The following is a 26,295-nucleotide window of genomic DNA, read 5'->3' as shown; positions in this document are numbered from 1 at the left end:
TCATAAAGTATTGTAGGAATGCTTGTTTTTTTGCTTTTCTTTTAAAAGACTTTCCTGACCTTTCCTGCTCCTTTTAAGCTTGTAAAGTCGTACGCATCATAGCGAGCCTGGAGGCCAGGACGCTCCATCCACGTGAGCGTAAAGCACAGGCTTCTCCAAGAGATCAGACCTGAGCCTGTGACATGTCTGCTCCCACACCTGCAAGGCAAAAGAGCAAGTGAAGGATGGGGATGCCGCGGACGCACGGCTAAGGGAAAATATCCAAAGGCATACGGCAAAACTTACTGGGGACTGGAGACATGTGCAGTAGAAATTACCTGCTCTGGGCAGATAAGTGTTTCCAAACGCCAGGCTTTGCACCATGGAGCTCGGAGCTCGTGCCTGAACGCCAGCCCCGCGTCTCTCACTGCAGCTCCCGTGAGAATGTGTCCTCTATGATCTCAAGGGCTCTTTAGGAGGTGGAAGTAGGGGTTGGAAGGGATGATGAAAATTAGTAACTGCCCCAGCTGTACAAACCTATTTTTTACAAGGCTCTACGGGAAGGGGAATAAACAAAAGCAATCCCTGCAGCAACAGCACATCAGCATGTGAATGTGAATAGTTTTCAGCAGAAGAGAGGCTGGTGTAGGAGAGGCTTAGTGACAGCAGCCAGTTTAAGAGTGACAGCTTCAGCTTAGACAGGTGAGTGGTGGGACCTACCATTCACTCTGCACTTCCTGAGAGCCAGTATTTTTCTTTGGTTGCTAAAGATGTCTTCCAAACTCTCCTCCCACACTGATACAAACATAAGCCAGTGAAACACAAGGGAGTGAAGTCTGCTACTGCGCACCAAAAACCAGCATCCATATTAAAGGACACACAAGGGATCCCTCAAAGTCAGGGCAGCACAGGATATTCTCTCTACTTCCCTGGACTCATTCCCAGAGTAATCTCTGGAGCTGCTCCAAGAAAGCTTTTAAGTTGTTGGAAACTGCAGGGCTGGCACCCCCAAGTGGTTACTGAGCTCTTCGTGCAGCCTGAACAGCTCTCAAGTCTCATCAATAGCTCACCCACTGAAACCAAAGTGCACACACACACCCCATCCCCAGCACACAGGGATTTCAGAGCTCCCCCAACACTATGGCCAAGTACAGCCCTCTGCTACAGCCAAGGCATCGGCTCCGAATCCCACTGCAGAGGGGATGAAGGCAATTCAGACATAGATTTTTCAAAGCGATTTCTTCACATTTTGTTGTGCAACAGGAAGTAATCCCTGCGAGACCTTTCCCTCACAGAGAAAAACCCAAGTGTTACAAAACCTTCTTGCAGTCAACAATATTTCTTATGTACATAGGGTTAACCCTAGAGATTGGTGGAGGCAAAGTAAAACTGCCAATGGTCTTTGGTGCAGTCCTGCACTGTTGCACACAGCCTGGAAGCTTTCTAATAAGCTTGGTGCCCTTCATATGTAGCATACCCTTCAGGAATGGCTGTCCCCTCCTGCTTTTAAGTTATGGCTAGGAAAATGTGACCACCAGTACAGCATAAACTTAAAACGTCTGCTCAGTTACACAGCTACTCACAGCCACAGAGTAAATCTTACCACTGCCAAGCAACAAATGAAACCAAACATTGAGCCCACTTTGCTTATCCCAGTAAGGAGCAAACGTAGAAATGAAGTAGTACTTAAATGTCAGCGGGTTTGGTTGCTGACCCCCAGGGATTTCACTCTGCCACATGCCAGAGTCACACCACGGATCTGCAAGACACATGAGCCACCACGGACAAAAGGCTCATTCAGAGCTCTGGTGTTGCATCTGCTGCTGCATTTAAAAGGAGGGAGGGAGTCACAGAGGGGAATCAAACTAGGAGTGACTCTTGCCCTATACAACATAGCGGCACTGGCGGCACAGGGACATGCTGCAGCTATGCAAACGCTTGAGAGCGGAACACAACTCTGGAGTGTGAAGGAAGGAGCGCAGAGGCGTGCGTGCCAGCCAGATGGCACCCTGAGCAAGGGTCTTGGCAGCTATTTCAGAAGAGACAAAAAGCAGATGTTTCACAAAAGCTCATTTTCCAGGTTTATTAAGTAAAGTTAACTGAACTGTTTTCATTTTGTGGGGATTCCTTTCCGTCTAACCCAGTGGGTTAGCAGAGTTGCACAGAATCACGGTTGGACTGTGATAACCCAAATACAACTTTGGCTCATCTCACCGCTGACACATATGGAATGACTTGGGGGTTATTACATGCTGTGTCTGCTTGAGGCAGGTACATGTACAGGTCAGCACAAGTTGCAAATAATAGTTTACATCCTTTCAAAACAGGGCAGGGCATTCAGCAAATGCACTGCAATGAGAAGACATATGAAAAAGAAATTATACAGACTTGCAAATACATAAGAAGTTCAAGAGATGCAAGAAACCTCAAACACAAGAAATGTCAAGGGGGGAAAAAAACACTTAATTTCAGACACAATGTGTTCAAATGAAAACCCAGCTGTAATTTAAATTCCCTTCAAAATGGGAAACATACAATAACGCAATTAAAGAGAAACCAGGTCTCGTCCTGGGGAGAGATGTGTCCAAAAACACTGATTCACAAACAGGTTCAGAGTTCTAAGCAAAATGTCCCTGGGCATTGGTGTACTTGACTCTTGGAGCCAGAGCAAAGCAATTCATTACACTTGCTGGACTGCTGGGCCTACTGCTGGGTCTTGGTGGTATAACAGCACGTAGGATTCCAGATGTCAGAGAGAAGGCAGCACGCAAACTGCTGGTTACTGGGAAAAATGCCACGGGCCAGATCTCCCAGAGATTGACTAGAGTAAGGACACCTAATTCTGGTAGCCTGGCCTCCACTGCACACAACGTTAGTGTAATGTTCTGCAAGGTTCTTCAGTCCTTAGCTCACTCCTTTCTCAGCCTGAGTTGTTTCTGTCTTGTGCATGAGCACAACTGGCCGCGCAAAATGATCCAAAAAACATAAGGGACAGGACCAAAGAAAACTGGCTGAACCTGGGGCTTTCTTTCAGCTCCTATTTCCAAATATCAGTTAAAGGTTGGAAAGTTATCTACAAAAGAAATAATATAAATGAAATAAAAAATGGCACCGTCCACAAAATTTAAAAAAAAAAAAAGAAAGAAAAAATCTTACAACACAGCCTCGTAAAAACGGCTTTCAACAAGAGCTTAGTCACAAAATGAAGGGTTCTAGCTCTTTGTACATCAGAAGAGGAAACAAAGCTAAAAAGTACTAGTCCACATTCTCTTAATAAGTTAAACTGACTTTCCCTCCCCCGTCTACAAAAGGGGTAGAAGCAAAGGGGAAAAGAGGCTACCAAAAATAAAATAAAAATTAAAAAAAAAAAAGGAAAAAAAAGAAAGGAGAGAGAAAGAGAGGGTGCGAGAGAGAGAGAGAGCAGTCTGTGGTCAGAGGCTCAGAGCAGGGCTGAGTTCCTTTTAGGGGTTTAAAAGATGCAAAACAGTTCCTCAAAAGTTCCCTCTCTTCAACAGTTAGTTCAATGCTGTAGCCATAGAAACTCAAGTATATATTGGAGGAGAGATTCTTTTAGGCAGATCCACCGTCATCTGGAGAGCTGCTCAGCATGTGTTAATCCTCAATGATTATGGGTTCATCATTCATGGGCTGGCGTAGCTGCACTGCCTGGATGGGCCGGAGGATAATAGGCTTGTAAGGGCGTCTGGCGGCTCGCTTGGCTTCAGAAGAGGAAAGCAGCTTGCGGATTTTCCTGCAGACAGTAAGGAAGAAAGGAACCGATCACAGAGAGCAGACACTAAGGCTTTGTAGGTTTCTCAATTTCTCCAAGCGAAACAAGGCATGCACATGTAGAGGCTGCTCAATAATGGGATGGGCTGACACTGTTTATTTCAGCAGTGTCTTTCCTGGGGAACGTTTTGTTTTCTGATTTATAAACCCACCAGTGAAGAAGAAATTGCATTCTCTGTTCCAGAATCCTTCCCCTGCACAGCAGAAGGCATTCTGGTCCAGCCTTGTAGGACCAGGGTCTACTGCTGTTAATATAACACTTGAAATAGTTATGACAGACAGTTTCCATACCACTAATTTATTTTGATGCACGCAGACACATCGGTTGGACATGCTGCACGCAGCTTTGTGGGAATTTACAAAGCCAAGTTACAATCAAACCTCTTCTGGCAATGTTGGTCACTTCCCACCTGTTAATCCATCTCTCACAGAGCTCTCCGACATTCCCCAGCCTCAAGCAGGTGCACACAGCTGCCTCTTCAAAAGAAACTCATCTCAGCACAAGCCAGCAACATTTGGTCTCCCATGGAGCTATGCCTCGAGGCCGAGCTGCTGCAGGGGAGCCCCATGACGGCCACTAACCAGTGAACCAGTTTTGGAGCCTTCCCCCCTCCACTGGGATGGGAACACTAACAGGGCATTTCCCCCTCTTATTTCTCCTACACTGCATGTACCCAACCTAGAAATGGGTAATATTCACACCTTGCATTTGTTAAGTGTTTCCCTACATGTTACAAGACTAGCAACAAGTCTTATCAGACGCAGGAAGCTGTTTTCCATATGGAGGGAGAGAACGGAAAGAGGACACACTGAAGTTTTAAAATTAGCAAAATAAGGTAGAAAGAGACAATACAGAATGATTACTTGTTTCTTTTTGTCAATATCGGGGTTAGAGCTAAAGGAAGTATCCTTAAAAAAAGGCAACAATGAAAAATATGCTATGTAATTACAATGAAAAATTCATTTCCAGAGGATGTTGTGGTGGTCAAAGGCATATAGAGATTAGGAAGGAAAGTGATAAATATTCACAAGAAAAGTCGACCAGCATGTATTACACAAAGCCTTCAGTTCAGGAACTGAGGCAACAAGGAGGGTCTGATAAGGAAGCACTGCCTACCCTTATAGGCTCCTACCTTAACGATTTTTTAACTTACCGAGAGAGACACAATGCTGTACTAGAGGAAGGGCAGCCATGTGGCTTTACAGTCCACAACTCAATGTACCTCCCAAAGATAATTTTTATATTTTTGGTTACTCAACATAATTGGGGTGAAATTTTTCACTGGGGGGTAAGGGGGGGGAAAAAAAAAAACCAACCAACAAACAAAAAACAAGACAAGACACATTCATAAAAGAAACTGGTCAAAATAGTCCCCCCTGCGCCCAGCTAAAATAAATCTACCCTCCCTACCACCAGCACTGACAAATCAACAACTTCAGCTGAAGGTTTTGAATCAGCTCTGCTGAGATTTGGTCATCTCTTCACTTGCTTTTTTTGCCCACTGAGCCAAACAAGTCTGCTACGCAGACCTCACACACACAGAGACATGTCTTTTGTTTGCTAAGAGCCCCCATTTCTCCAGTGCTTTCCAAAGCTGAAAGGCCACAGGGTGGGAAGAGGAGAGAACATGTTGGAAAAGTGGTGGTGGTGAGACGAAAAAAAAAAATCTTGATGTGATGATTTTTCCTAGACTCGTTTAGCTGAAGTTGATCTGCTTTTAGTCAGCGGAGCTTCTTAGAGTACCCACATGTGCTCAATTAGACACGCTGCCATCAAAATCACATCTCGTAGCAGTTCTAGATTCTGATCAGGTCACTCACTGCCTCCACTTGCATTAATTATAAATGCCAAGTTCCTTACTGTGAGGCTTGAATTCAAAAACTTATTCCTTTCAATTGACGAACTTTTCAAACTTCTCAAAGCTATCCAGCTTTCTAGCACCGTTCTCAGCAGTGCTACACAAAAGGGGGAGGAGGAGGGGTGTAAAACTTAAGGAAAACCTACTTTCTGTGACTGAAAACACGGCCTGACCCTCAGCTGGAGGATGATATGCAGATATTGCTGCTAGATTGATTGCTGTGGAGCCAACACAAAGCTCAAATTGTTTCAGAGCTCACAAACAGGTCTTACATTCTTGACACTGGAATGCACCAGATGGTTCAGGGAAAAGTTAGAGGTGAAATGCCCAACAGAAAACCCGTGCCACTTACAATGCTACATCGCTTCAGCTTCCCTGCTTTTCAGCAGGCTGCCAAACATCTCTTTTCAGCACTCATCAGTCAGCTAAGCAGCAAGGCTGTCAGACAAAGAAGCCTGTTCTTTTTTTTTTTTTAAACGGACAAGATAAGGTCTTATTGAGCTCACGTCTCTCACTGCACTACAATTTCTGTGTTACGAGAGGTGCTGGTTGCTGTGGGGCTGATCTTTCCTGCCTCAGTCAGTGGGTCTGTATGAGCAGATGATTCTGTGCCCTTACAGTAAGTTGTTCTCATGACCAACATCACACTTGATAAGTATTCTCACTGTTCTGTACAGATCAAAGGGCAGGACCTTGTAGCAGTACTGCGACATTACTACCACAGACCTGCAGTATTTAGATATATTGTGGATGATAAAGATGTCAAGTGTTTTGTAGATGCAGGATTATGAAATAAGCCTTGAGCATCTAAGGACTGAATTAGAGACTGTATACTCCGCATGCGCAATGGCACGTGAATTTGCCAGAGCTGAAGGTCTGTAACAGGACCCCAAGTACCTCTTTACCGCTTCCCTTGAAAATTAAATACTTCTGTCACTTTAGTTTCAGTTATGTAAGGGACCTCACTGCTTACTTTCAAAGCATCTTGCAGGAACAGAAAAGAAGAAGGGAAAGACAAGGTAAAGATGTAAGCTTGTATGAAATGCACAGCTGCATTAAAGCTGTCCATAGGAACTAGTCTGACAAGGAAATTCAGTTGATGTTTCTTCTGAGTTCTAATGGGGCATTTCCTGCACTGGACTCTGATGATGCAATAGATCAGTGGTTAATAAGTTGAACATTATCGATCTCTGTTTGTCTGTCAAACCCATCTTTGATACTAGGCCCACAGGTCAGTTGGCACTTGAAATACTTTGCAGACTGAGGAGTTTGGGGATGTCAGGACTCTTGACTATGCACTTCTTGCTGTGCAAATGAATACTCAGAAGCACCAAATTTAGTAGTATCAGAAGGGATGAAGTACTTAAAGCTCCTGGCCTCCTTGGTCACTTGTAAGGGCTCAGACATCCAGTAATTTGCATGTCCATCTCTGCTAAATAAAGGAAGGAAAGGTGAGTGCTTCTCTGCTGTTGGGGCACAGATACTCAAAGTGTTGATAACTTCAGGCTTCAGACACAGACACAAGCCAGAAAGCACCTCTGCTTGTAGAGAGTGCTGAAAAGCAGGGCTGCAGCTTTGCCCTGACATTCTTTGAGGCATCAAGTTCTTGGAAGGAAACCACACAAGTATGTGTCTCTACCTTTCTGACCACACCCAGGAGCAGTGGTCCCTTCCTAGGAATAACACAGTACTGGGAACATGCACACAATACCTTTGCTTTCAGGATTAGGCCACATAGCTTCTACTCTGTCAGCAGCCTGTAAACAGTTTCAAGTGAAACTCACACAAGGAAAGCTTCTTTTACTATTTTTATCCTGTGGGCAGGCTAACAAGAAGGACTAGCAGAAGCAGTACCGCCAGAGGAGGAAGACAGACACTGCAGGGCTAAATCTCACTGCTACTGGTGGCAAATATAAAACACCAAAGAAATGAGGCAACTCAGCCCCTGGAAACCGTCTGTGTCACCTGAGTGTTTCACTACTCAGACACGAGATGTTCTGAGAGGTAATACAAGACACTTCAGCACGCAAAAGGGCATGCAGAGCTCTACGTATAAGAGGCTCTGTCCCTCAGCATCATCCATGTGACAGAAGGCCCCTATCCTGTTACAGAGACACTGTGGTGGGACCTCCAAAGGCATTTATCGGTCCGAACCAGGTGAACTCCCCACCTCAGTCTTCCTCTCCTTATTGCCCATATCTTACAGGAACTGCTCTGGAAGAATCTGCTTTCTCTGGAACACAAGTGCATGATTAGGCACATCAGACACGATTAGGTATACCACAGCTTTTATCCACCTAAACACCAGCAGTGGTGTCTGCATTCAGTTTGTAGCAACAGATCTGCTGAAGAGATCCTTGTCTACTCACAAAATCAGCTGCAGCACCCACGAAGAACATAAACCAAACGACCTTCCCTTAAATGCTCTGAAAAGACTAAGTTTCCTACCTGGTTTCTTCAGTGGCCATGTAAAAAACATCATCTGGTGCATCAATCCAGTTCATCCTCCTCCTTTTCACTGGAGGCATGGATCCACCACGAATTAATCGGACTTTTGTTGGGTATGATTTCCCATTGAGCAGCAAGTTTCGGCTTGGTCCCTAACGTGATACATAAAAAAGTACAATTATGGACTGCAACAAACCCATGGTACTACGTGATAAGCACTCAAATGAAAAGAGAATCAAAGTTTTCATATCAGTTGTTCAGAGTATCTGGTAAATATATCCCCTCTTGCCCATGACTGAACACAGAATTCACATAAAAGCAATTGTCCACAAGCAGAAGTTAGGCACCTTCAGTATACAATAGGACAGCAATACTCCAGCGACAGGACAGATAAGAAATGGAAGGCATTAATGGTATCTGTTGCTGGTGTCTGAAAGATGACATCAAGTTTGAAAGATTGAGCATAAGACTTAGATTTCTGCTACTACCATAAATCTAGAGTAACTCTATTGATTTCAGGGAAAGACATCTAGCTACACAGCAAATCAAATATAAAAATGAGAATTTACAGTTATTCTGGGGTACCAAACTTACCCATATCATTTTGTTCTAGGAAGGTTAATATTTAATGATATATTAAATATGCTGTTGAAAACAAATCTAGAACTACAAAGCTTAGCAGTTTTCATCATAAAATCCTTTTAGCATTTAACACCGCAGATTTCCCATATACAATGCATTTGCTTTGCGAATCGACACAGATATAATTTTCCAGACCCACAGTAGCCCCCTTCCACTCAGCTGGAAAAACATGAGCTGTTATTATGAGAGGTGCAGATGCAAGGGAGCAAAGGATTAAGCTTCTCAAATGCAGCTGTCCTTGATCATTTGAAGTCCAGTTCTGCTGCCCCTCTTCCTGGTGATTAACACATTGAGAAATCCCACTGAAATCGGTAACACTGGACAAGTCAGGAAAGATACAAAATAAGGGCCCAGAAAATTTCATATGAATAAATTAAAGCTGGTCAGAAAAGACCCCAGTAGAAATTTAATTCTGATATTTCACAGGTCATCCTCCGAGGTCAGACCATCTCCCCAGATGCACCCAGGCTTCCCCTCCTGCCCGTGAAATAGGAAACTGAGCGTGTATATGAGGGATGTCTGGCCCTGGAGATCCACCTCAAAAGGAAAGATGGGGACATGAGGTACTCAAGTCCTTCCATGTTAGGTTATGGCAAAAGCTTAACCAAATTTTAACACTTTGACTAAGAAAGGGAAGACTTTGGTGTGTCAACAAAGAAAAAAAAAACCAACAAAACCCTGCATCTATCTCATTTTTTTCTGAGGAGAAAACAGAAAATGATCGATGACTTTTTTTTTGACCAGCCTTAATAAACTGCACTAGCAATATCTGCTTCTAGTAGAAAATTAGGGCTTTAGATCTAAACAAACAAAATCCTACCTTTTAAAATCCTAAGCTCTTTAAAGCTGTTACATACAAGTGCAATAACATTTTGATTTCTTAGTTGCCCAGCTTCATGCTATACAAGACAACTTCGGCACCACAGTAGACCACTGAAATACTTCAAGAATTGCTTTTATATTTGAGGTTTATTAAGGAAAAGATTTCAAATAAAAGGTTTTTCTGTTGTTTGGTTTTTTTTTTTTACCCCCTCCAGATTTCTCCAAGAAAATCCATTCATTAGTTTTGCGAAGGGTATTTTCTCCGCACATGCTACATACACAGGAGAACAACTCCGGAGAAAGTTCTTGGAAATACCTAGAAGGAGCACCCCTGCGCTTCCAGGTTGCCTTTTCTCTACCTGCACAGAGCAATCTGTTTCAAATGGTACATCCTGAAAGGTGGGCCTTTAATTTTCAGTTCAGTAGCACACTTTTCTCAAGCAACCAGAAATCAAGGCAGTTCAGGGTTTTCACCCTAAAACACCTAAAAAGCGTTAGGTCACCACAGATTTCTCCCACTGCACTGAGCTGGTTTATTCAGCAGACACAAACAAGTAGCCAGTCTCCTCAGTGACAAGCAATGAAGCTGAATTCAAGGAAGAATACAATTTACTACTTCATATCAGATGCCCAAGTAACAAACCAAATGAATGCTTCATTATTACAAGCAGACTAGCATGCTCAGGTTATAGCCTATCCTCATGATAATGTACACCACCCGAGAGCATTATTAGATTTAATAATCCTTGTGATCACCATTCAGTGAGCATCAGTCATACCTGCTGCAGATCGACCCATGTCAGAGTGACTCCACTGACACTAATATATTATGGCAGTTCACCTAATGAGGCAAGCTCTACTTTATCAACACCAGAAGATCATTTTTTTGGGGAAAAAAAAATTATGCTTGAAGTTCTCTCCCATAAGCCATACGTAAGGGGGGAAGCGATGCACAGCCTTTCTGCTGGCCCCTTCACGCCGAGGTGAATTTTATGAGAAAGCATTTTGCCAGAGATGCATCAATCAGACTGGCTATTTGCTTCTGTCCTTTGATAAAACTCAGCATAATGGATGAAAGGGTAGGAATAATTTTAACTAAAAAAAAAAAAGAACATAAAAACAAGCATTCTCAGCAGACAACTTGCACACCAACTTTCTAAAAAACAAACAAACAACAATCCAGAACTGTTTTCCAAACAAACTCTTCCATCAGTTAAGGCTTCCTCCTTCAGTGAAACACATTCCACCTAGAAACACATCCCAGAACTTTGCTATGAACAGCCACTCAGTTTCTGTATGAGCAGAAACAAAATGTTCCATTCAAAACAGAAGCTCATTTATATAGATAAATAGATTTGAGGTTTAAATTGTATTTAACCACTTCAACGTTTCATATGCCCCAAAATAATTTTTTTTAAAACTTTTAAATGAATTGGGAAGTTTGACCAGCTGCAAACAGCAAAGATGGAAGTGAAACACTAGGGTTTAAAGGGGTGTTCTATCTAGCATGGGTTAATAATTCTTCTTTTCCCTGTTTTGGTTAAATGAACATTCTCTTACCATTTGTCTGGTTTGTCCGTGGTTAGGCAGACCTAACAAACAGGAAAGAGAATAGAGCTGGTAAGACCATTGCTTTTCCAAGACAGAAAAAAGTACAAAATCAAAACACACGCAGCTATGATTGCAACCGTGTTGTTTTGCTAAAATGAGAGTTGTCTACCAAACTAACTTCTCCCCTCCTTGAAAGGTAACTGAGAAAAGAGCTTCCTTAACCACAGGTTTGAAGAGCAGAGCCCCCAAGTTAAAAACATGTTCCATTTGCTGAGTCTTTTCTCTGTTTAATCACACCTTTCGTCAAACTACTGCTAAAAGTACACCTTCTCTTGGTGTACTTTTGGTGTACTTGGGGAAAATCTGGCATTCTGTTTTAGTTTTGGAGGAATTTACTGACAGCAAGAAGTAGAAAGTGGAAGGTATTATACACTGTCAAGACAGCAACAAATAACATCTTTCCTGTCATCCCTGGATCCCCAGGGAACTCTTCAGCTCAGACGTTAGCAACAAGCTGTTAGCTTGTACCTGCTGAACCTACCACAAGAAAATACTTCCATAGGCGTAGCCTCATCAGTCGTGGAGCACAGCAACTCCAGCTATCACACAAAGCACAGTAACACAAACAGCACCATGAAGCACCGAGCGCCATGGCTTGATTTGACTTGTTTATCTGCTATACTACCCTGGTCCCTATCATGTTGCTATAGCATACATACTGAACTGTACATATATGAGACCCTGCAGGACACACAAAGGTTTTGGGATATAAGAGAATGATGTCTTGCTAAAAGGCATCAGGATATGGCACAGAATGGACTGCGAGACCTAATAAACCTTTTTGTTAGCACCGTTTAATTTTCTAAGATGCATCTTCCCAGAAAATACCATTTCATTAACATCAGTGCAAACACAATGTACTCACAGCAGGTATGCCAGGAAACACATGGCATAGCAATGTATTGGGGGGGAAGAAGGCGGAATGGGGGACATTTTCAGAGCATTGAGTATCACGACACCACATTAAAATCAACAGTGTGTTTTCCATTCTGTGTAGACATATGCTGTTAGCTACTTCAAACATGAAGACACATAGTTTCAATTTTTGCAGCATTTTTGAGCCTAAGTATCCACAGAGATGCAGAAATGATTGCCAGAAAGATTTCCATCAAATCTATAGAACAGATGTACCAGGCACCAAGCAAGAAGACCAGTAACAACCTTTGGATGTTGACAAAGGCGATGTAGGCACCAGATAATCACTCCTTTTTACATGGGGGCAGCAATTGCATCCAAAACACAGCTGTGAGCAGCTGTTTGAGATGGATGAACAAAGAGTTCCACGGATGCTGGGGAACAGCACAGCCAGCAGGATGCAACTTGTATCTGTTGGCTTCAGAGCTGAGCTCTAGCACTTGTTTTTAATTCCCCCTTCCATAACAGAAAGATAACATTTTCGCCATTCACAGGAGCTCCAGGAGGTGTAAACCAAAACGATGCTAGTCCATGGATTGAAGCCACACATTTAATTTTAACCACACTCCAGATCAGCTCTTTTCTTGTGCTAGGAACATTCTTGATGCCAGAAAAGACTAGCCTACAGGAGCAGCTGATACGTGGCTGCTGTGATGACTATTGCTGGATGTAAAACAGAGTAAACGGTACTGTTCCTAAGCACCAGAATTAACACAGAATATTCCATGGTGAGAAAGAGATGTTGAGACTGACACAAACTGAGTGAAGGATGAGCATGAACTGCTATTTACTCTGAGCCCCAAGGCTTCAGAGCCCTCAAACAACGAAGCAGTGGTGGTTACACCAGGGATACACCTCACCCCCTAAGCTGTAACTTCCAGTATAAAGCTGCCCATGACAACTTTTTGCTCCAGTAAAATAAGACACAAAACAAAGTTACAGAATCAATACAATTTATACTCTTGCTATTACAGCAATAAGGTATCAATTAGCATATTAATCTTAGCTTTCTGGAATTTTCCCTTTAGTCACCCTTTGATAACTGGAGTTTGAAAGAATAAATATAAAAATAAATATAAAAACAAATATAAAAACAGATACTAAAAAGTTTATTATTAAAACTAAAAAGTTTTAATAATAAAAAAATCACACTAAAAGCATACGCAGCTGAAGCACTGCTACGAAATGAGCAACTTTTACCCGCAGTGGTCACCAATGAGGTGCAGAGAGACAGCATAACATCTGTAAACCATTGCAGAACAGCTGTCAAGTCAACAGGATACATCTGCACTGGAAACAATGGATTATCACCCAAAAGTTTTTTGTGGCTCCTGCGGCGAGAGATGAGGTCTGCAAGACAGGCATCTCTAAGAACTAAACCAATCCTCCATCTCTGGGTGAGGACTGGTACAGACAGGTAACCCACCATATGAAACTTTGTCCTCCCCAAGGAGCTTGCTCCATTTTCACAGATCAAGGTCTGAGGGAGACTTCTCACACACATGCATCCCCAAGCAGGTTAAAAAAGTAGGACAGCATATGAATATAAACCAGGAGCAAAATCCAACAAGGTTCTGGCAGCATCTCTACCAGAAAAAAAACCCTATATTTTATAGACAGATGTCTAGAGAAGTCACAGTGTGAATATTCCTTTGTATGAGATCTAAGGTTCAAGTGCTTGAATTTACATAGCTCCATAACAGAAACAACACTAAACTCCTCCAAAGGAGGAAAAAGAAAACCCAACAAACAAAAAAAGGAGGTGACCAAACTTTTAAAACCACAAAGTGGTTTTACAGTGCTCGGTTGGTTTTAGATGTAAAAATATATTCATCACTGTAGACCTAAATTGCAAATCTAAGAAGATCTTCCATTCTTCTTCAGCCAAAGAAATTGAAACTTATTCTGAAAACTCAAGATTACTTTTTTTTTTCCCCATAGCACTGAAAAAACCCAAAGCCCTACAAAATCTCTTCCCATTCAGTTCCTCCTACCAAAGTCTGAAATAAAGAGGAAGTCCAGAGGATAAAATGTAGACATGGTAAATTTAAGGTATGTCTGCAGATAAGCAGAGAAGTCCTTTGCCACAGGTGATTCTACATTGCTACTGAAATGGCAATAAAACAACTAATCACAGTACAGAAATTGACACCCTCAGAGCACACCTCCTCCATTCCCAACAACTCAGTGACAAAGATCTCTGAGCTGTTCCTCAAGCATAAGCACAATTACAGAGATTTTGGCTCAAAACCAGACACAGCAGGTTACTATGCCCTAATGATTCTTTCATTCTTCAGGTATCAAAGCTGCAGATGAATATACTTTTACCCTCCCCAGAAAACAGGGAGTGGGGAAGGACTATCACAAACAGCAAATGCAAGTCTGTTACTGCTGTTACTTTGCAGCTTTATCTTTTGGGGGTGGGAGGAACCACCCCATAGTCAACGAACCTGTTTCTTTTCCAACAATCTCGTATCATTTGAATTAATGCTTTCAGATTTGTTAAATTTAAGATAAGAGAATACCCAAACTTCCTGCAGCAGCTAGAGCACCACCCCAAGAGCATGCTGCGGGAGTAGGGAATAGTTGGCAACTGACCACACAGAGCAGAACGGAGGAATCTAATTTGCCAATGGGAAGCAAACCAGCACATCTGGTCCTACTGGAAGCCTGAGAGTAGACATGCATGCTTCTTGCTGATCCGGTCCCATTCCCCATGAGTCCAGTGAGAGGACTTCAGCATCTGAATGACAGCATTCAAAAATTACTCCCACCACACAAATTCAGCCTTTTTTGCCAACTCCACACAATATGCAACTGCTATTTTGAGAAGCAGGAGAGCCTAAACCTTCAGCAGTGTGCCTAGCTCAGACTGGAGTGCAGGGATATTTCCATGAAATTACTACAGCAAGCATCAAGCAGCGGCAGAATAAGCACCAAAGATGGCCACTTTTCTACTTGGGTAGAAATCTTCCAATGCTCTTCCATGCCTGAACACATACACCATTGCCTGTATATTTACAGACCATTTCATAGTTTGGCAGAGGAACCCTGTACAGAGCTGACCCTAGTACCAAGGAGAAAGAGTAGACCAGCTTCCAGCCATTGGATATAACTTTGAGTTGTTAAATTTATGTTTACTCAAACTTACTAACTCCGATCTTCAGCATACCCACCACACACAGAAATATGGGTCCTTCATCGCACGTTAACATAATTAATCTTTTCTTTTTTTTTAAACCAATCAGGACATCAAGCAATTAGTCACAGATGGCATTTTGTTTTTAACTTCTGTTTACCAAAGAGAAGTATCATGCAGAACATGCAATATGAAGTAACATTTATAAGCACGTCTTCTGTCACAATGAACGTAGAAAATTTAACACACATTTTCACAGCCAGAAAGCTTACTATACTAAAACACAATGCTTTCAAAAATCCATACACTCTTCATATGCATTTTCCTTTTCCAAAAGTAATCCTTCTCCTGGGATTCCATCCTTCCCAGCAGTAACAAAAACATCAACAGTACCACATTTGTGAGCAAGCTAGAAAAAAAAGATATAAAAATTCATGCATGAATGGGGCTTGATGAACAAGGATTTCACTTCCAAGTTACTGCTTCACTTGAAGTAGTCTGTGCGCTGACATATACACACACACAGTTTTTGCAAGCTTATAAGAATGCTTTAGTACCCCTCTCTTTCTTGAACTGCCAAGAGTGTTTTACTGCTGTGAGCAGATTGAGTGCCCGCCTTCTAACAATCAAAGGTTATAAGCTTTCAGGAATGCAAGTGCAACAAATAGAACAGAGCATAAATTGTGCCAAACACCACCTAGACTCACATTTTCTTAGAAGTCTGTTGTACAGAAAAACAATGTTAAAATTGCAATTTACTTACCTAAGTAAGTTCCTACCAAGATTGGCAAAGGAAAAGGAAAAAAAGATTTAAGGTTAAAAAAAAGGAAAGATTCATGTAGTTCAGAACACAGTAGCCCAGCCCCATGCAACAAATAGAGAAACACAGACTGTTTTCATTGTAATGAAACACAGAAGTGATCACCGTTCTCTGTTGGACAGATAAATCCAAGACAACATTAAACAAACAGTAACTCGAAATGAGAGACTCCACAAAGAAGAACTTTAATGTTGCATGAGTAAGTAGTGGTTTGTTATCCATCTTCCACCAACCCCTACACATTAACCTTGCTGGATTTGGACAGTACTCCCTAAAATGCTTAGTCTAACACTTCACATAAATTTGCTGCACAGTAACTCACAGATGATGTGTTGGTACAGCTTTGCATGAACATTCTGCTAAGAGTACTTCAAGGACCCTACTAATACTTTCTGGGCAGTGACATCCAACTACAATGAGTCAGTAGCTACCCTAGGACAAATAGGTTGAGAATAGACAGCCACTATCTATCTTGGTGTTGGGTCAATCAATACTATCCACCTGCATCCCTAAAAGAGCATCACAGTATGTTCTGTCTGGCTGCAACACACTAAATGGTTAAAAAAAGGGGCAACAAGACCATGCACCTCACTGCTTCAGATGTGCTGATCCAAGGTAGGTAAACTAGAAACCACCGAGTTATTAACTGTTCTTAGAATTGGGATCATTGTGCATCATATACATACATATATGTGTGTATATAGATATACGGTATGTATCACACATGTAGATTCCACTTAATTACAAGTTCAGGCTTTGTACTATCATGGGCATTTGCAATTCTGCCCTTGCATTGTTATGTTTCCATTTCTTCTCATATTAATTACACCTGTTCCCTACCACTGCCTTAGGACACGCACTCTCCTCTCACTCAGATCAACATTTACATCTTATTCCATGCCACCCCTCATATATGAAATGGTTTCCACTAGCTGATCGATAAAGCATGATGCCCATCTCCTGATTTCATATCCAGGTTTTTCTGCATAACACCAGAAGAGGCTAATCACAGTATCACAGCTAAGCTGAAGGCAAGTGAAAAAAAGTTTCACTTAACATCTGAATACAAATTCCTAAGTATAATTCTCAAAAATAATCTGCACTTTTGGCATATAATCTAAAGTGAGGAAGTTGCACAGGCACATGATTCTTGGGGTCTCCAAAAAGCATTTCAAGCAACTTCTCACTCTTCCCAGCCGTGCTGCTGCTGGCAAGAAACAGTGATTCCTTTACGAAGCACTGGACTTTTTTTCTCTTGACACTAGTCAGCATTACTCTGGTCCAGATATCAACAGCTAAAGCCAGGACTTTTCCCCAGGACCCCATGTATGACATTATTCCCTAAAGGATCAACACTCCCTGATGTTTACAGTCATTCCTGATTGAGCAGATTTCCTTTGGCTGGTTATCCTTGGCTTTGGAAGGGCAGCCAGGGCCACTGCTGATAAAGGGTAGAATTTTAATGCAACTTATGCATACAGGTAACTCCAAATTTTCTGGAAGATCTAAGTCAGCCAGAAAAAACCCTTTGAGATAAGTCTGGTCACCTTCAGAAGTGATACTAGAGAATTTCCTTATATTCCCACCTCAATAGATGCTTTTGGTCAAGAACAGTATTTGCACTCTCATGCTCATGTCTTGATAATTAAACTAATGCCATGCTAGGCTGATGAATGCTTCCAGTTCTAGTTCATTCACGTTTCCCCCAAAGGAGATGAGAAACAATGAACTAGAACACGTTAAACTAGACCAACATTCCATTTTGGCTTTGAAATTCTCAGTAGCAGAAGCAAGGTATTCCAACAGTTAACATCACTCAAAAATTTGCAGCAGTTTTTTCCAGCCAAAGTTTTTCTACTGCACCTTCTGGCTATTGCAGCTCATTATTCCATTCCTGGCTAGACTATAAAGCCCTCTATTATTGCACTTCTGCTGTTCCTGTCAGCGGAGACAAACATCTACAACTTCCACTTTGATAAATGCAGTTTGCATTATACAGTGTGTTTTCCAGTCCCTTCGCTGTTTTCACGGCTCTTCTATAAACCCTCTCCAATTTTCAGCATACGACCTGCTACCATTTTATCAGTGCAAGTTTGTTGCTGGGAAAAGCCTTCCTTTTATTTCAGCTATTCATTTATGTTCTCTCTCTTTCTGCCAATTTTAGAGTGCATGTGATGACCCTGAAAACCAAACTGGATTAGATGAAAGCTAACATGGTGTAAAGGGGGAGGGGAGGGAAGGAAATCTAACAATGCTCCCTCCCTTCCCCCAGTAGGAATTTGCATAGACAAGTATCACATAGACCCCAAACTGGAGAGCTGGAAGGGAAAAAGTAAACAGGCTCCAGAACATACAACATCCTCTGTGCGCCTCGTGGACAAATATTGTCAGCCAAGGTCCAGAACATTAAAGAAAAAGCAATAAACTAATAAATTTTTAACATCTCACTGTATTCGGCAGCTTATGAGACCCCATGTACTTTTCATGCTCCAAAAATATGAATATCCAGGAGTTTGTCCATGATAACCAAATGCTGCAAGAGCGCTGGGAAGTCCACTGTATGCCTAATGATTTAAAGGAGAAGAGGAAACCAAAAGAGATGAAAGGATTACACCCTTCTTATGAAAGAGAGTGCAGGGAGAGAAAAGAGATGAGGTTAAGAATATTTCCCTGTTCTTGGAATTCAAGCACCAGTCAAAACTCTAGGTGCCTGGCCAGACAAATCATATTCAAAGCTTGGAAAAAGTTCAGCTCTCCAGGGTTAAGCAGGGATGAATCAGAAAAAGAAAAGTTAAAGATACTTAGCTGGAGTTACAGCAGCAAGAGAAAAAAACCAAACAAGTAAACAACAAAATTCCAGAGGAAAAATCTGAAGTACTCTTATAAGGTTCAGCAATTTCCAACATTTCCATAATTAGTTTTATCTATTTCTGGCCGCAGCCCACTAACAACAGACTCCTTTCATTTTCCTCCTTGATGTCTCACTGCCAAGGTTCCCCTTTTCCCTGCTTCCCATTACTTCACACAGAGTTCAACCTGACCAACTTACATCTGCACATAGGCTAGGTGGTCTTCCACCTCCAACCCCTCCACATTCAGTCATCATTTGGGCACATTTAGGAACGGTGTTTCCACTTAAGCAGGAACTTCACTCATTAGAATTCAGTCCTCAGAAAAGTTAACTACCGACCACCCATCGTCCTAAACACCAAGGGGTGGTGGAGCCTCAGATTAAAATCTTCCAGCAGTGATGCCTGAAGGAACACCCAAAAACCTACATGAACATTTCAGTTTTCAGCAATGTTAAACAGCCTAATTCTAAATGAAGGCAGGTGCCACGAGAATTTAAATGCCTTAGAAACCTAGTCACCAATATATACGTATAAACATGGCTCTTAATGCTTTACACTAAGCAAAAATACTAGCTGCTAGCTGGCTCATTCCCTGCAAAGCAATCTCTTGATTTTATATTGCTTTAAGGTCTGGCCATGAGGAAAGCCTTACAAAGTCACCACATGCAATCAGCTCAGCAAGCAGCCATGATTTACAGCATACATACTTCCCCCATAAGTTCGGAAGTAATAGCCCAGCACCAAAAGGCTTTTATCACCAAAGAGACTTCAGCTAAAGCCCAGCATACTAGCTGCCTGTTGTCATATATCAGAGGCTTTGACACAGTGACCTGCCCAAACCATAAGATATCTTCCAGGTGCCATCAACACAGCACGTCAGCAGGAAACAGAAAAATCCCTGGATAATTCATATAACATTGCAGTAAGTTAACATCATCTTGAAAACTATTTTGACATAGGTGGACAAAGTGTCTTCCCGACTTAAATTTGTGCAGAAATAATATTTTCAGTCTCCTCATACAGTTGCCTTAACACCAGCTTTTCTTTGCAGTACACTCCTACAATGACCTAAACCAGCCAGTATGCCACCTTGTATTACTAAGGAGGAGAAAGACATAAAAACAACAAAAACAACCCCACAATTTCCTATCGTATATATAGAAGCTATATAAATGAAGAATCTGAATGGTTATTAGAATTCAGTTTTACTCTCGTTAACCTTTTTCTTCTATTTTAGGTCAGTTATAATCAAAAGATCAGTCATTCTGGATAGATGGGTTTATTTCAGTCCCTTTATACTAACTCACTGGCTCCTAAATTCTGGTCACAAGGCTTCATTGCTCTTGCTGCCACTCACCCTTTCTTTACAATGGTTCCAACTTGTGCTCTTCCTCTCCATTAACGTCCTCCCCTCCCTTCCCACCAGCAGCCTCCCAAACTAGTAAGCCTGTATGACTCCATCCAGAGCCAAGGAGAAGTCTCAGAGCCATGTTCCCAGTTCTGGCACAGCACAGGAAACCGGCATTAGCCGTACCCAGAGCCAGCAATGCTTACCAGCTTACACGCAAGGCAACTGGGAACCAGTGCCAAGTGGCACTGGCACATAAACTGGCTCCAGGCCAGAAACAGATCCACCAAACTTCCACCATCTGTTTCCCTGTGCCCCGCAGATCTTGATCCAAGTTCTTTAAACCTTGCTCCCTTGCAGATGGTTTCCTTCCCTCTCTGTCTCAGCAAACCTTCCAGCAAGCCAGGGTCAGAAAATATTCCAGATGTCAAAATTGCAGCATGACAAACATTTTCCATTCACAAATAAATCCCAACCAACAAGTTTAGGCTGAACTGCTCAAAATAATATCCAGTTAACATTCATTACCCCAGCAGGTAAATAGATTCTGGGACTGATCCGTACTCCACTACCTAGCAGTTATAGAAACAAATACTACTCCAAGTATTTCAGTGGCTGGCTGAGAACAGACCATGCAGATAAAGCAGCAGACGCTCCGTAAGATCCGGCCCCTGCACAACTATACACATATACTTCAGAGAAACACATACTCTGAGCAGCCTGAACAGGTACTTCACCAAAATCATCTTTTTGCAAACCACTCCAGCAACAGTTATGACTGGAACATATCTAATCAAATATGTAAACCAGCAGACAGATGCTTTAAAACACTAAAATAAGAATCTTCCATTTCCAGTAAGTAAATAGTCTCGGGTTATCAAATCCAGTGCTCTACGCAGAGAGAGCCTGAGGAAGTGTCAGTTCTTCTTCCACTTCCCTCCTTTGGATCACAACATCTCAGAGCTTCAGAAGTGTGTCATCTGCTGAGTGACCCAGCAGTCCCCTTGCTGACGAGGGCTTTTAGCAGGGAGCAGCAGGCATGCCCAAAAGCAGGTTGTCACTAGCAGCTGTGGAAATTCAGTGAGCTACTCCACATCTACATCCCTCATTACTGGACAAAGCTTCCAAGGAAGCCAAACTGACTGAGGCGGCAGGGTTTTGTTATTCTTCCCAAAACACAAAAGCTGAAAAGCACATTAAAAACTCAGCAACACAATATCAAGGTATAAATTCCCAAAGAGAGCAAGACAGTAGAATGATCACTGTCCTCATTCTTACTGCATTCTCCACATGCGCTTATATATGCATGCATGTAAATATTGATAACAGTCATCCACTGTCTCAGCCATTAAACACAAAGCTTAACATCAGGGCATGCAGTGTGGGCCATTTCATGGTAACATGTAAGCTTAAGTTTTTGTGTTTGCCTGCCTCACAATGACATTTGTATATCCTGACTATTCAAAATTGGTCTGTTCTATTGAATATGGTTAAGTGACACCATACGTATGTTTCCTGCATTATCACAAACTAAAGCTTCTGAGGTCTATTCAGTAGTTGGAACAGATTAATTTTTAACCTGTGGAAATTCTGAAAACCATTTCTACTGCAAGTAGAGAACATGCAGGCAATCTCTCACCAGTGACTGTCCACTCACAGTGGAAAATACGGAGGCTTGAACTTGGGACCTGATGTGAATTGTCTTCTATTTCTTTTGGTTGATGTGAATTTAAAATAGTTCAGGACGCATGAAAGTTGGATTTCTTAAAAGTCAAACAGTGAAACGCCACCTAGTTTCAAACCAACTATTACAGCTTTCAGCAGTTCCACAAAACTGCTAGAAAACTGTTCTGTCAACTTGAGGAATTAGTAATCAATTCTGAACTTCATCGTGTCACCTGTATGTGAAAAGCCTGGAAGGTGAGCAGCATAACCATGGGTGGAAATGGTTACCCAAGGAACACTTAGACATCAACACAGAAGGTGCACACAGACTCATTAGCCACAAAGCACAGATAAGCCAGCAGATGAAACTAAAAATCACTCTCCTAGCATAAGCTGAGCGCAGCTTCAAGGTCTTACCCCTGCTAGGCATCAACAGGCGCTTCTTCATGTTGCCTGATAGAGCACAAGTGAACAGAAAAGAGAAAAACATCACATCAGCAACCTGAACAGCAGCAGTTTTAAAAGTTCTTAATGTTAAAACACAAACAATAAGATATCAAATGTTTGTAGTTATATTTTAGATAAGCCACATAAAAAGTTAAAAGTAAAGGTAAAAATGGGAAAGATTCTCTGTATCTCCCTCCCTGCTCAGAGTCACCGTTAAACCAACTGTTCCTTTCCCCTGTGAAGGAGAGCTACCCTCCATGCTCTCGCTCCTGTTAAGACCATTTGAACAGACACTTTTATCCTCTCTGAGAAAAAGACTGCACTTTCTCTTCCTCAGTGGTCTCAAGCAAGAGCAACTCTTCAGAACAGAGCCCTGGAGTCTGTGCCAGGAACATCCTGCGTCTATTTCCCACTTCAAATATCTTCCCCTTGCCTTTTATTCTTGAGGAGATGAAACCCAAACTCCACTGCGCAGAGGTACTCAGTGATGGGGCCAACAAAAGCAAATGCTCTGGTTCTGCGCAGGGCAGGAGGAGGTTTACGCCACACCAGATCTGGGACATCTGCCTCCCTGAGCTAAGCAGCTGCCTCTGCCTGTCTCAGTGGCATGCAGCCTTTGGTAGCTTTGCTGAAAGCCAGGTGATCCACATGTTACGAAGCCACCTGGGAACTGCACAGCTACTACCTACAGGTTAAAAAAAAGCTGTAGACCTCAAAAGAAAAAGGAAACATCACTGGAAAAAGCTATTAAGGTTTTCTCCACACTACTTAGCTAAAAACTGAAGGGAAGTTTCTCCTCCACTGCCCTGTTTGCAAGGTTGGTCAAGCTAGGCAGAGTTCCACTAGCACAGCAGCTTTATGTGCATGTACCACCCAGGCAGTATACATCACGTATCTCACACAGGAGAAATGGGACAAGTGACTTTTACAAAAGGAAAAAACTAACCTCCCTCAAGAATAAGAAACTCAGAACTTATATGAAGGACTACAGTTTTAAATACTCTCCTTGTATACCAAAAGGACAGAGAAAAAGCCTATATAGACAATATGCATTCTGCAGAAAAATATTTACCATCCATTCCATTGTGCTGTTCATAACTTCTTTTTCCCAGGATAGTTGGGGACCCATTATTAATGACAGGCGTAAACTTAGCAGGAGTCAGATTGTTGAGAGAACTGGACAAGCTCTTTGCAGGATCTGGTTTCGGAGGACACGGATGAGACTCTGTTGTAAAACAGCAAGGTGGAGTTTTTTTAATTAGTAAAGATACTGGAATTATAAATCTGAAAACAACCTGCAAACTTCCAAGGTGACTAAGCATATCTCCCCTTATATACAAACTATCTCTGTCAATAATTTTGACTATTTGCTATTTATATAAAGCATTTTAAGTTCATTTAGGAACTCACCTCTATTGAAGCTGTTAAAACCAATGTCATAATATTATCCTAAAATAAGAGCTGATAACAAAAGCACTTTGTATTTATTTCCAAAACAGTGGAAAGCTTGGGATGATTTTGTGGGTGCTTTATATTAAAAGCCATCTTTGGGCAGCCATGCAATACCCCTACACTCTGGGGAAATTATACCTTTGCCAGTTTTGAAAGATTTGTAAAAAAAATACAATTTCTAAACTGGCCAAACAAGCGAGGACTCAAAGCACCACCATAAAGAAGAGAGTCTGAATTCAAACTTTTGTCCAAGACTGAGATCGTGCACTTGCTGTTGGACTGAAAAGATTGAGAAAGTTACAAGCAACAGCAAATGGGAGCTTCAACCAAGTTTTTCTCTCGCGGTCCCAACAGCCACATAACTTAAAGCATACCAAGTGTGACATCTCCAAAAATACGTTCTTGCCAGTCCATCAGCCTCCCTCCGTTTCTTTCACTCCCTTCTCCCAGCTCAACAGTCAAACGGACTCCCTGACACAGCGCTAATGAAATGTCAATCTACAGCTACATTCTGTACAACTATTAGAAGCAGGATTTTAACCAACAGCAACACTTCCCCCCTTATTGGCTTTATTTGTTTGCACTACACATATCCAAAGATTTCTCAATCTGTGTATCTCATTAGTATACAGAAGTACAACACAACAGAAAAGCACTAAATATTTAATAAACCCTAAGCCTTACAATATTTCATCAACAAATATGTTCAAAGAAACATAAAATCAACTCCAGTGTTCCCTATCAGAGTAAAAAGGCAATCAATTTCCTTGTTAATCTGGAAGCCTTTGAGTACTATTGTCCAAGCTAGCTTCTTGTGGTTAGACTCATGTTAGGCTGCTGTAACAACCTGAGACAAGTCTTTAGGGTATCTCTAGCAACTGACAACACTAGAAAAAATGATTTTGCATTCATTTGGAATCAGAGCTAGCATGTCACATAGCTGGCCTCTTCCAGCACCTAAAACTTACACCAAGGTCCTGGACAGACCTACTCAGTACTCCCCCAGAGATCAGCTGATGAGGCCCAAGTTCTCAAGAAAACCATAAAAACCCCAACCAACCAACCAAAAAACACCCCAACAAAACCAAGGAGGACATAAAGAATGGAAATATAGTCCATTTGTCTGGCTCCAGCACAGAACATTCAGCAACTGATTCACAAGGTGTGGGACACAGTGCTGTCCTAAACCCGAGAGACTTCTTGGAGAACCCAACTGTAGGAACTGCCTCCAGACAGCTCAAAAATTTGAACAATGTGACTGACCAATTGTTCCCAAAACATTATGTTCATGCCTCCATTAGCAGATGGTAACTTGTCCCCAAATACATTGGAGACCACAGCAAACACATCCCTCCCTTCACTTGAAAAACTCTGATACAGCTCAGTGAGCCCACAGTGGACTGCAGAGCCACTAGGTCTGTGAAATTAAGTAGGAAAAGGAAAAAGGGCATGTTCATGGGAAGGTTTTCACATTTTGTTTTTTAATCCAGAACCAGCATCTAAATCCAGAACCAAATGGAATACAAGATCGTTAGCAGAATTAGCTAGTAGGGTTTTTTGTTTGGTTGGTGGTTTTGTGTTTGGTGGTGGTTGGGTTTGAGATTTTTTAATACCTAAATACCGGAGTACTGCTTCTAAAGGCTTTCGAACCGCTTGCTTTAGTAGCAATGGGTTTTCTGATGCCTCAGGTAAACGTGCTGTGCCTATAAAACAAAGAAAAATAATTAGAGGGTAAAGACATTTAGATATTATAGCAAAACTAAATTAATAACTCAAGTGTCCCAAAAGAGCTTTCCAATCAAAAGGAATTTTACAGGTTGCAAACATGTCTTGGCAACAGGACACAAATGCAGGAGAATGCTAAATATAATAGCAAACATGAATATTTTAAAACAAACAACAACTCGTTAACTTGTTATCTGTCTTGCCTGCAATCAGAACACTCTGCAGGTATAGCCAGATTTTGTGAAACTGCTAGCCATGAGCAAGAGAGCCTCTCAAGAAGTTGAATTCCTTTATAGGAAAGGAATCTCAAAGGGCTCCTTTGCAAGTAGGTGCCCAGCTGCATCACCACTCACATTCTGCTTTGATTGCTGCACTGTTAATAGGCAGATAGGGATGTCTTGCAGCATGCCAAGGGCGCAAGATATCTCGACATAAACGTCTGGCAATTCTTGTCAGTTTTGTTGTATGGAGATAGAAAGCTTGTCGTGTCTTCATAGCGAACTTGGGACTCCCACTGTTCCGTACTGGCACCCCATGAGGACTCTAGAAAGAAAGAAAAATAAATACTGTTTCTTAAAAATAATTATTAGAAAACATGGTTTTAAAGAAGTGGAAGAATATCATATACAATCACTTTCAGGTACTGATTCACAGACATAAGAACAGAAACAGTATTACAGATGAAAATATTTTCAGCCCAGCTATCCCCCATTTCCCAAATCTTACCCTTCAACATTTGAAATTTTATTCCAAAATATCTCAAAGGATAAAACGAAGGTAAA

General features: G+C 41.8%; 1 protein-coding gene across 3 annotated transcripts in view; it reads right to left on the bottom strand.

Moving 5' to 3' along the window:
- Positions 1–2,048: 2,048 nt before the first annotated feature.
- MTA1 (metastasis associated 1) overlaps positions 2,049–26,295 on the bottom strand; it is an 89,236-nt gene continuing 64,989 nt past the window's right edge. Inside the window, exons 14-20 of one of the 3 annotated variants that reach the window (XM_075097148.1) lie at positions 25,867–26,056; positions 25,402–25,491; positions 23,409–23,561; positions 22,307–22,342; positions 11,100–11,131; positions 8,076–8,227; positions 2,049–3,730 (exon numbers count right to left, since the gene is read on the bottom strand). In XM_075097148.1, coding sequence (XP_074953249.1) covers positions 3,592–3,730; positions 8,076–8,227; positions 11,100–11,131; positions 22,307–22,342; positions 23,409–23,561; positions 25,402–25,491; positions 25,867–26,056 — 792 coding nt within the window. In that variant the 3' untranslated portion in view covers positions 2,049–3,591. The remainder of the gene's footprint in view (positions 3,731–8,075; positions 8,228–11,099; positions 11,132–22,306; positions 22,343–23,408; positions 23,562–25,401; positions 25,492–25,866; positions 26,057–26,295) is intronic. The other 2 variants (XM_075097150.1, XM_075097149.1) reach the window with 2 other exon arrangements.

This window comes from Phalacrocorax aristotelis, chromosome 6 (genome assembly GCF_949628215.1).
Source record: "Phalacrocorax aristotelis chromosome 6, bGulAri2.1, whole genome shotgun sequence".
Classification (NCBI taxonomy): Eukaryota; Metazoa; Chordata; class Aves; order Suliformes; family Phalacrocoracidae; genus Phalacrocorax; species Phalacrocorax aristotelis.
The sequence above is the reverse complement of the archived record's forward strand: the minus strand, read 5'-3'. Positions and strand labels throughout refer to the sequence as shown.